The sequence below is a fragment of the Pyxicephalus adspersus genome, chromosome 2 (assembly GCF_032062135.1).
Source record: "Pyxicephalus adspersus chromosome 2, UCB_Pads_2.0, whole genome shotgun sequence".
In the NCBI taxonomy this organism is placed as follows: domain Eukaryota; kingdom Metazoa; phylum Chordata; class Amphibia; order Anura; family Pyxicephalidae; genus Pyxicephalus; species Pyxicephalus adspersus.
Genome location: NC_092859.1, coordinates 25028960 through 25041312, shown reverse-complemented (window position 1 = coordinate 25041312; position 12353 = coordinate 25028960). Strand labels below are relative to the sequence as shown.

At 37.9% G+C, this 12353-nt stretch overlaps 1 protein-coding gene across 1 annotated transcript; it reads left to right on the top strand.

The window, feature by feature from the left end:
• The first annotated feature begins 1969 nt into the window (after nt 1-1969).
• On the top strand, nt 1970-7683 carry CCDC77 (coiled-coil domain containing 77). The gene is made up of 9 exons (XM_072398943.1): nt 1970-1995; nt 2260-2356; nt 2795-2870; nt 3375-3463; nt 3868-4016; nt 4184-4430; nt 5094-5219; nt 6063-6215; nt 6804-7683. Exons 1-9 carry the CDS (start codon nt 1970-1972, stop codon nt 6948-6950), a joined length of 1110 nt encoding a protein of 369 aa, XP_072255044.1. The 3' UTR covers nt 6951-7683.
• Nucleotides 7684-12353: the final 4670 nt, after the last annotated feature.

The following is a 12353-nucleotide window of genomic DNA, read 5'->3' as shown; positions in this document are numbered from 1 at the left end:
TGAGGAAGCGGACATAGTCTGTGAAATGCGTCGGATGATCCCTACATATGTAATGTGTACAATGTATTCAGCCTATGTATGTTATGATGTTATTTAACTTCTCTTGTAACTTTACAATGAAGCATGTATAAACCTTTTAAAATGATGTAAATAAAATATGAAAATTTTATGCTATTCAACTGCCGTTAAAGTCCCATATTTTGATATTTTTGATACTTAGGTTTGAACTCGGTGGCAGTATTAAGTAAATCTGAAATCAGGCAATAAAACATATATATTCAAATTGGTAATTTATTGCCCTCAACATAGCAGAGATGTATCGAGTGAATCTCGAGTGAAAGTTAGGTGAATCTTGAGTGAATATGTACTATGCTGAGTATAATAAAGACAATGTAATAATCTGCATGGATATTGTATTATCATGTTGTACCATCACTAATAGCAATCATTAAAAAAGTCAGGTTTGTGTACTCCTATAGACTTTATTAATCCATAGAATACAATAATACCAATCATGTGTTGTCAGACCCTGAACTACACTTCCCGGCATGCTCTGGGCTCCTGTAGGCAGTGTAGCGGCGCGTGTTTGGCGTAGCGCAGAGCACGGCATGTGATTGGCTAGTACAGGCGCGGGGAGGTTTGTTTGGTTTCCAGGTGCCCGGTTAGTGCAGGCGGCTTCTGAGGCGGCAGCGGAGGTCGGGGAGCGGCTACTGAGGTGAGAGCTTGGCATGTGTTGGGGTGCAGCATAGCTAGATACTGGGGCTACTTTCTATGCCAAGGCGTTACTTTGTATTGAGCAGCTGCTGTATACTAAGTGAGCAACACTATTATCACTTCTTCCCCTCGTGCTTGCATTTCACAGACTGACAGCTTGACTGACTGTGCCTGGCTGGTTCATCTAAGAGTTAAGCTTTGTGCCTGGCAAGCTGTGTTGTTGCAGAGCATGAAGGATCCCTGTTGCACCCCTTGGTGTCAGCCCACAGGTATAGAGAATAATTTTGACTTGTACAATGCTCCTGACTGGTGCACAGAGCCAGAAGATATGAGAAGCAGGGTTATTGTGGGGGCAGCGCAATTTTGCTTCCTATTGGCTCAAGTATATGTTGTCAAAATTTTTGTCAATCATTTTGTTTCAGCAAAATGTACTGCAGGCAAAATCAACTTTGCAAACATTTTAGTGGCAGTACTTACTACCCTGATGTTCTCTATAGCGTTCTTGCTTTGGTTTAGATGAATGGTAACTTTGATCACACTGTACTGTCTACTTTTTCACATTTCTTGTTTTTCATGAGAGATCTGATGGCAAACTGGGTTTGAGCCAGTCTTGTAGATTAGGTGCTAGCCCAACCTCCTGCTCCCTAATGCAGCATGCTGAATGACATATTCAGGATCAGAGAATCTTCCAAACAGTGGGGGAGATTTGTCAGAGGCAGAGATGACAGGTTTATTAACATACCATGGCTCCATTCAAAAACAGCAGCTTTTCAGAAGCTTCATAAAAATGTAAAACTAATTTCTGTGTGCTAGTTCTGTGTGTGTGTGTTCTAAGAAAATTTGAGAAGCTTTGTGCTATCTATTTTTGCTTACTTAAATTATTCGAATAAAATCCCTTTTTCCTTCCCTTTTTTGCAGAGGATTTTGCAAGAGTGAACAATGGATTTTACCCCACAACAGAAGCCTCGAGTAGGCAGGTAGGAAAATGGGTTGGCAGTTATTAGATTCAATCTAAGCCCAAAAGGTAAACCTAGAGCCAATACTAATTGATCCTTCGTATGTTATTGCCGTAATAAAATTAGTTTATTATAAACGAGCAGTGGGGATCCTGGATTGAGAGATGGACTTTAAAGAGGAACCAAATACAAGACTTTAACGGCCGGTTACAAGATTTAAAAGTTTTTGTTACACTTTTCATCTCAATCTGTAATTGTACCTTGCAATACTTCTTTTCACCAATACAGGTATTCAGTGAATGTACCTACTATTTCACCAATACAGGTACTCCGTGAATGTACCTAGTATTTCACCAATACTTTCCTACATGAAAAGGACAAACATAGACATAGAACAAAATACAGTTTAGAGAACAGTATTATTTCATTCACTGGGATTGCTTCCTTTTTTTTTATGCTGTCATATGAAAAGTGTAAGGGCATTGCCATTTTCAAAACTAGCTTTCGGGTGTAGAAAAATGATTTTAATTCTCATGAAGAGTTCAGCATATTTGTGCGAGTTATAAATATTGTAAACATATTATTTTAGGGAGCTGGAGGACCGAAAGAAAATACAACAGCTCCTGGCTCTGGTTGGAACCAGCAATGGGGAAATCACTTATTTCCACAAAGAACCTCCAAACAAGGTAAGAAAAAAAAACGGGAAGGGAAACATAGAAATAAACTTCAGAGATGATCTGACCTTTCCTTATTTTCAAAACTAAAGTTAGAATGTTTTTGCTTGAAATACCCTTAATTGGCGCAAGAAGCTTACCATTGGTGAGGTAAAGTGAAATGGCTTCAGGAGACCAGTCACATGCAGTAAATGAAACCTGCAGGAGCTAAATTTGAGATTTGATATTTGGCACACTTCTTACATCAGGTATACCGATTTCCAGTGCAGAGAGGTTGACTTTTAATAAAGCTGTGCAATTTGTTTTCCAATGCTGGTATAATTTAAATGGTTTGCTAAAGAAATCTGTTGATGAATGATACAAAACTATAATCATGTATATGGTAAATAGGCTGTGATTACAGCTCTAAATAATTTCCTAATATGGTAAACTGTGTTGTGCTACCCGTAGGTCACCATACCACAGCGCACTGCCAAGTCTGGAGATCCACATTCGAGAAAAGAAACTGTGGGTAGCTCAGTAACAGGTAACTAGATAAGTATGCAAGCTGCATGTTCTAATTTTTATCAATGAGCAGAAGATTGTTGTAACAATTCTGGACAGTTTATCTTTAACAATAATGTGACACAGAAGTGTCAGTAGATGCCACCCACCATCCCCCACTAGTGCAGAATCTGTAGTTAAATGACTAAAATAGAAGATAAAAAAAAACTACCAGGAAAGCATATAGAAAAATGCTGAACAGCTAAATTATTGATGCAGGACTGCTTTATAAATTTTTTGTAAACTTCTTTTCTACTTTAATGCTCTATGAGAAAGAATTTTATTGCTCTATCAGAAGAAAAAACACAAAGGCTAGAATTTTCTACATAACTGTTTCTTGTCCATTATAATTTCCTGAAAATTATTATTTATTTTATTTTTTTTTTTGTTTAAGGATTACATTGTGTCAGTTCCCTTTTTTATTGCATTTATTTTATTCTGTAGTTATTACTCACTATGTTTTGTTTTTTTTTTTTTTGTTTTTCAGCTACAAAAAAAGGCCCACTTAAAGTAAAGATAAACACTGACAAAAGCCAGGGGTCTGAAAAGCCAGATGACCAGTCTCTTTTGCTACAGGTGAGTCTGTGTAAGGTGTTCTATGAGCATGCAGAATGACTCAATATTCTAAAGTTGTAATACTGTTTTTTTATCAGTAAATCTGTAACCCTAAAGTGTGACCCTTTACCCTCCTATGAAAGCTTGTCAAAAACATAGTTAAAAGCCTGTTAAATCACACCTCCTAGCAAATATTAATGAGGAACCTCCTTCTATATATGGAGTGATACAATCATTACATTCTGGTAGAATTTTACAATTTTTTTTAAACCAGTTTACTCCCACATACAAAAAAACCACAGCCACTTCCTGAGTGGTCTATTCTTTCAAGCTAAACAGAGACACCCCTGGTTAGTACATGGATGGGAGACCTTGAATTCTAAGGGAGTAAGTTGTTTAACAAAAGTTAATAATAATTCCTCCAGGTGGAGGCACTGCAAGCCCAGTTGGAAGAGCAAACTCGGCTCTCCAAAGAGCAGGTAGAGTCACTTTTGGATGATCGCAGGATCCGGATGGAAGAGGCTCAGGTGCAGCATCAAAGGGACCAGGATAAAGTCAAAGAACTAACAGATAAGTGAGTTTTCAAATTGGTCATGTTTTTGTATATGTTAGGGCTGAAAGTGCTGTTTTTGAGGAATTGTTTGTGTGTGGCAAGAAAAGCAGTCATGCATTTGAAATCTAGACATTTTTAAAGATTTCATAAATTTGTGGATATATTTTCCTAAAATCCTCTCTCCATAGGCTGAACAAGACTCAGAAGCTCCTCTATGAGAGCACCAGGGATTTTCTGCAGCTGAAATTTGAGGGACGCGCTAATGAGAAGTCCTGGATGGCTGAGAAGGACAGACTGCTGCAAGAACTCGATCGTTGCCGGGAGCAGCTGACATGGAGCCATGATCCAGTGCGGGAGAGTGAGAAGGAGATGGAAATATTAAGACTGTCACAGGCTGAAAAAATGGCTCGAACATTACGAAGTGAAGAAGTCAAGGTGATGTTTATGTAGTGACTCTAAATCCCATGAACACCACAAAGGGGCATGGACAGGATTGGCATTACTTTTTTTTATAAACTTTTTTTGTTTTACTTAGCCTTTCTATCCTTTCTTTATAGCATTTTTGTAGGGTCTTGGCTTATTTGAATATATACTGTATTATGTTTTCTTGGATTACATTTATTGTTCAGGGTAAACATTTGCATTTTAGCGTGTTTGTAAGGAAAAAACTAAACAATTGTTCCAAAAGGGTTAAATTTCATTTAATTTTTAATAAATGATCCTTATTAGCAGGAAGATTGCTGTTGAAAAGATAAACATGCCAAAACCCAATTTTTTTGGCAAGGGTTAGAGCCATTTTCAGCATTGTATTGCCACATATGTCCCCATTTGGAAGAGGTACCACTCATTTGTTTCACAACAGACAGTTATGGGAAAGTCCATTAATGAGGACACAGACAAAAATACCTTTTTTGCTTGGCTTGCACAGGGACAGGATATAAAGAAAAATCTCCCCAAATGGGTCACAGACAACTTTAACTTTTTTTTTCTAGGCTGATAAATGAAGCTTGGCTGAAGTTAGACTTTAATAATATCTTTCACTCTGTATTCACCCTGCCTAGTAACACAAAGCGTCCCTGTTTTTCTTGTGATATGTAGAGCCTCACAGATCAACTTGCACAGGCTCACCGGCTAGCAGACATGTACCGTGATCAGTGTGTGGCCCTGGAAGATGAGCTGGCGAAAATCCGGGAGGAAGGAGACATGGGTCGGGAGATATTCAAGGTGAGACCAATTTAATGAGGTTTATGGGTATGAAAATCATAAATGTTTCAAGTGTCTGTCTCTCAATATTAAACCTAAAGTTACACTAAAAGAAACTAAACCAATATTATAAGCATAATTATTATTCAGGCATTCAATAAAATTGGGGCAAAAGCAAATCTACAATCCTAATGCTGAAAGTTATTCTGCTTATATTTTAGTTTACCTAGTTCCTTTCCACTGCTTTTTTACCGCTTTAACTTTAAAAATAAGTTAGAACCTCTTTGTGTTTTTATGCTTTCTTTTGACCAAGTGCAACCATCACTAGGTCTCTTTCTCTTTGGAATTTAGGGATATCATGGCTGGTGGGAGGGATTGACACACTGTACATATCTTCCTAAAAACAGGAAGCTGTTGTAAACTCCTGTGTGTGATTCTAAGCCTCCACAGAACTAAAATCTAATAAATAAAAGGGATGGGCTAGGGGACAGTAAGGTTGGAAAGACCTATATGACAGTAGATATCCTGCCTCAACTAATATTGCATTACGTTTTGTCATTTGATTCCTAATAAACCTGTAGCCAAAGAAAGTCAATAAAGTGATTAGCTTACAACAGAGAAATACAAACATAACTTTCATAGTTCACATTTCAAGTTTTCTCCCTCATTGCAGCCCGTTCTAGTTTTTGCTGTTTATTGGTTGCATTATTTTAAACTCACAATCCTACCAATAAATATCAAACGGTAGCACAAACACACTGTACCCACAGAATAGGAATGATTCCTTTCCCAGCAGACACCAGTATTAATTTTCTACCTAAGACCAACAATTTCACCCCCCGCCCCCCTTTTTCTTTTTTAAAGGAACGTTCCGACAAGGTCACCAAACGTCTTCAGCTTATGACACAGCGTTATGAAGCCCTGGAGAAACGCAGAAACATGGAAGTGGAAGGCTTCAAAGCTGACATAAAACTTCTCCGCCAGCGGCTGCGGGACGTGGAGAAGCAACTATTCAAGGTGGGCATGAGGTTAAATCCACTTCCTCCATAAGTGCTTCTTTGTTTTGAGGTGGTAGCATTTACCTGCTTTGTTCCTGTATAAGATGTGCAGTCACACAGCACAATGTAGAGGTATCGGCAGGATAGGTAAAGTACCAGGCCCTGGGGTGCATAAAAATGTATTACCTATTGTTTACAGAGAATTGGGGTAGTTCATATTGCCATCTTTACCCAAAACCTAATCTAACTGAAGTAATTGCAGACTTAAGCAGGAGATTTCCCATAATCACCTTTATTATAGGGTGTTCTAAATATAAATCATTACTGGCAGCTCCAAAATTTCAAGAATGACAGGCTCAGTGTAAATGGGCTCAAAAAAAAAAAAAAAAAAAAAATCTGAAAACCTTTTGAAGCCACTACTAGTTTTTATAACTGTACTAAGTTGTATGTTTTTTGGAATACCTGTATATTTTCCTGTGTTTGCTCTACTAGTGTGTGATTTATACAAATTTGTTTTGGGGATTTTAGTCTCTTTTGGTTTTTGTCTATTTTTTGTTTTCTTTTGCAATGTGTACTTCCTTTTACTGAAATTTCCAAATATCTACAGGTCACGCTGAATATCGGACCAAATCAGGATCTGGCCATCCTTGGTGCTGTACGCCAGGGAAACAAGAAAACACACAAAATCCAGGGAGAACTGCGTGACTTGAAAGCGAAAATCTATAGCCTGGAGAACGAGCTTCGAATTGGATAAAAAGATTGGTTTGGCTAGACGAAGGTTAACAAGATTTTTCCAGGATTGTTCAAATAAGCTGCTATGCTACAGCAGTGACCGTGGTTTGTTTGGTGGTTTTCTTTTAACTGCGAGTTTCCAGTGGTGATTGTGGTTTGTTTGATGGTTTTGGTGGAGTTTCAAGTTATAAGTTGTTTGAGTGCTTTAAAGTTCTGGAAGTTTTCTTGTGAGCAAGATCACCTTCAAATTATCATTTTATTATTATCATCAGTGTCTTTAGGCTGAAGGAAAGCTGGCTCTTGTAACAAGTTTCCAGTAGACGTAAACTCCCCATATGACTGGTCTGTATTTAAATTAAACAGCAAATGTTAATAAATGTGAAACTATCCATATTGCTTGACAAAACAGGAAAGCAACTGGGTGACGGCAGTTTCCCCATATAACAATGTTAACAAACAAGGACCTTACTGTTGAGATCACCATGTAGTATTTTGATGAAAGCTGCAAATTTAAAAAAATTGATGAATACATTGTAAATACCTTCCAGTCAGTTATTTGAAACTCCCAGAAACCCTCACCTCATTTTGGGGTTTTGAGCAGATTCATGGCTGTTCAGGGTGTTGCTAACATCCTGTAATACAGTAGGATAAAAATTACTGTTCCAAATTTTTTGTCATTGTACACCTTCAACTCTTCCTTTCATGCTGGATGTCCTAATACAGACTATAAAATGTATTGAGAGTTTTAAATCTTACTTACTTTTACTTATTTGCTATTTAATTTTTTACACATATATAAAATGTTACTCATCTTGGAATGATGAGCTCCAAAAGCACCACAAATATAACTTATTAAAAAAATGGGTGAGTTGTGGTATGTTTTGAAAGTCATGTTTTCATTTTCCTTTCTCTTTGGGAATTGTGGTTTCGTTGATTGTAGCTTGGGACAAAACTAAATTTGCTTATTCACCAGTAGTGGATAAAAAAAATAACACTCTTCTTTAAAGTGAATGCAAACTCCCCAGCTGGTGCCCAGGGTTTTGCTAATATGTTCAAATATGCCTGTCAAAGCACCCGCTAGTGCTGCAACAGCCACAATGTCCCAATGGGGACGTTATTTGCTAGGTTTGTATGATGCACAATAAAATGAGCAGCTTTTTCTTGGCACAGAATCAAACTTTCACACTGAGCTTGTGTATATGTGGCTCAATGAACAAAAAAAAAGTAGTGGTAGGTAGGCAGGACAGTTTTTGACAGACAAGACTTCAAAGGGTCATTTGTCATATATTCTTCAGATTTTACAGACAATAGTACATTTAGTACCAATGTCTTTTTAATTCCCATCCACCCCTTCGTTTTCATGAATGCACCCTATCTGGTAAAATACCTGTCCTCCCCAGTCATGTGTGACAACAGCATCTCTTTGTTGCACATGTGCAACATAGATCACATTCATTCCTATGGGTAATCTGTACTCTTTGTAGCCTTCACCTCTCCAGCAGTGTATGGCTCATAAATAGTGCAGCAGCAAGACAGAGAAGGGAAAAAAGCTGACCAGATGGGCTACACTCAGATGTAGGGGGAATAATTTTATTTCTCTTCTTTTATTTAATTCTCTATTCTGGTTACTGTAGGAAATGTGTATTATTAAACACCTTTTCATTTTTTTGTATACAATGTTACAGCATTTTTAAATATGCCATTATTATTATACAGAATTTCTATAGCAGCAACATATTATGCAGCGCTGTACATTAAATAGGGGTTGCAAATGATAGACAGTGACACAGGAGGAGGAGAGGACCCTGCCCCAAAGAGCTTACCATCTAGGAGTTGGGGAAGTAACGCACAGGAGGGGCATTAAATTAAAAGTAATTTATCGGGGCCGATGTTATGTTATCAGAATCATGGGTTCTATCCAGCATTGAATGCAGCTATGGCCTAAATTGCTTGGAAGTGGCAATAGTTTTTGGCAGTCATATGTGTGTGGTATTTCAGGGGTGCATTCCATCCCAAAGTCATCTCTGCTTTGGAAGTTCTATCCGCCAATGGTTTTCCAGGTTTAACCAGCAGGGGGCAGCTGCACTTTACTGCAGTGAAACTGTATAATAGGTAATATTATCTCCCAGAGATTACACTACTCCATCTATATTATTATTATTATTATTATTATTAATAATAATAAACATGATTTATATAGCGCCAACATATTATGCAGCCCTGTACATTAAATGGGGGTTGCGAATGACAGACAGATGGACACTATCACAGGAAGAGGAGAGGATCCTGTCCCAAAGAGCTCCCTTCTCATCCTTCAGGTTATATTACTATTTACAGGATGATTGGGCAATAGCAAAAATCTTGTAGGTCAGCTTTTGATAACCCACAATAATACCGGAGACTGTCTTTTTTTTCTCTTTTGTAGTGTATTAAGACTCCTTTTTCTAGCGCCCATTCTTTTTCTTAAGTTTAAACAATGTTTGAGCCTCCTGGAACGATGTGTTTAGAACTGATAAATCAAAAATCTATTTGTCCATAGTGCAGTAAACCTATCTGTCTGAAAGTTCAAGGAAATGAAAACCTGAAGTGTAGTTAAAAAACAGCAGGTGAATAAAAGATCCTACCTGTTGGCAAGTTTTAGTATTTGTTTTTTTTCCACTTTAATAGGATTATATAAAGACATTTATTATTTATATATATTATGTAAATCTTTCAATAGTAGATCTGAACAAATATTAGTTTGGGGAATCTGTGGGGCAGCGTGAAAACATTCATTTTCATACACTATCGGTCTGAGTGTGTATATGGACACTAATCATTTGACATAAATATTAAAATTATTATTGTTATTAAACAGGATTTATATAGCAATACCATATTACGCAGCGCTATACATTAAATAGGGGTTGTGAATGACAGACTGATACAGACAGTGACACAAGAGAGGACCCCTGACCTGAAGAGCTTACAATCTAGGAGGTCAGGGACCTATCACACAATAGGAGGGGAGATATAGAGTGGTGGGTAAGTAGTGAGGGTTTTAAGAGAAAGCAGAACACGGGTGGGCAAGTTTGAAAAAAATGGGGTTTAAGGGATCTTTTATATGAACAGAAAGCAGGAGCAAGCCAAATAGGATGAGGGGGACCATTCCAGAGAGTCGAGGCAGCTCTAGAAAAGTCTTGGAGCCGTGCATGTGATGAGGTTATGAGTGGGGAAGTCATTAGTAGGTCATTGGAGGAGCAGACAGAGCGGCTGGGGGAGTATTTTTCTATCAGGTTAGAAATGTAAGTGGGACTAGAACTGTGTGGGGATTTGAAGGCAAAGCACAGGAGCTTGAATTTGATTCTAAGGTGAAAATGAAACCAATGAAGAAAACTTAAAAGAGATGTAGCGGAAGAGGAGCGGTGGGAAGGATGGATGAGTCTGGCTGCAGCATTCATAATAGATTTTAGAGGAGAGAGTCGAGATGAAATGCATACAAACTGTGAAAATTAAAGCAAACTTTTTCTTAGAAACACATGAACTACCATTGGAACTCCCCTTTTGAATCGCCTTTTGAACATGCAAGTTGTCTGGCTAATATACTGAATAACTGTTTAAGCAGGTGTATGTCATTGACGTGAAACAAATGGGTTAGAAAAGTAAACTTTGAGAAGTGCTTGATCACCTTTTTGGTGACTGTATGAGATCTTGTGTAGATTCATGAGAGTGCCAAAATGTGTAGACCCCAGGGTTAAGAGCATTAGGGCAAAATGCATTGAAAAAGATGGCTGTGTCCAAACTGATGGCCATGGAACAATAATGCTTTGCTTAAAAAACTGTTCATATCACATTTATGTATCATATCCGGTATAAAATAACAACTAACCAGTTTTAGGATTCTAAACTGGTGGGCTGCTTGAAATTAAAGTGTCTGGACTGCTGCTTAGTGTGATATTTCAGAAAATATTTGTGCTGGATTATGAGTACCTGTTTACAGTGTTGTTTTAACAACTGATTGCATGGGAGAAAAGACAGATTTCCATTCAGGTGTCCATTCACTGTCCATTCAGGTGTGAAAGGAACATGACCTGTAAGTGTTACTTACCTGCAGGAGAGAAATCAAGTCTTCTACCTTGCCAGACAGTGTTTTGCTATATGACCGAGTTGTGTAAGTCTCAGGACTGGATGGGCAGAAATAACAAAATGGATTGCAAAACTGATCATATATCATCTGTTTAAATAAAGGCTTAGCCACCCTTTCATATAATGTAACAAATTTAGTGAAGGTCAGGCTAGGTAATGTTTTTCCAATCTTCTCTTGTTGGTTTTTGCTGAGTCTATGTGGATTGTAGCCTTGTGTGCTGGTTCTTGGTTGACAGGAGTGATCTCCAGCTGCTGTAGCCCATCTGCTTCAAGGTTCGACGCGGTCTGCATTCGCAGATACTCTTCTGCATACTTTAATTACAATGAGTGTTTATTTGAGTTAATGATGCCTTTCTATCAGCTCAAACTTTGGCCATTCTCTTCCGGCAAGATATTTTCACCCAGAGAACTGCACTCACTGAATTATTCTTTCCATTCTCTGCAAACTCCAGAGATGGTTGTGTGTCACAATCTCATGAGATGAGTAGTTTGCGAAACTCTCGGACCAGCCAACCTGGCATCAACAATCATGCCCTCTTTCTTTATTCCCATCTAGAATTTCAGCAGGTCGTCCCAAAATGTCTTCATGCCTAAATCAGTTGCTCCCATGTGCTTGTATATTTCTATTGACAAACCGTTGAACAGGTTTATCCCCAAAAAATGGCTCTATCCTGATGCAGGGTTTTTTTTTCTCATTTATTATTATTAATTATATAATAATTATATTAATATTTAATAGAATTATTAATTTATTACCTTTTGCATTTATTATTATAAATCAGTCAGTTTATTCAAAGCTTGATTTAAACAAATTCTACACTTGTGCTTTGTTCACACTGCATAGCCTCTTATGGTCAGTTTTTATTCCTGCTGTGGGGCTAGTGAAACCAAAATACACATTTCAGGTAGTTATACCAGCAGCACTTATATTATTAATGTTAGTATACCTGGACTTCACATATGGCTGGTATTCACCTAGTCTTTTGACAGCAAGGTGCTAGTTCATTGAAGCACCATCAATTATATTCAACTGTTTTAAGGCCCAAACACCTCCCTACAGTGTCAATCCTGTGGTATCTGATGTATGGTTTTCCAAAATCTTTAACATGCTCTCTGTTGTTTTAGCTCTTCTCTTGGGTAACAATGACTCCGAAAACTTATCAAACTTATCTTCATACAGTATGTGTGCATACCTCCTGTGCAGTCTACCAAGTGAGCCAATGTCTGCTGTGGATCAAGGTCAAGGTGAAATGGCACCAACACTCAAGAGAAAGGATCTTCCATTGCTAAGCTATTGTTC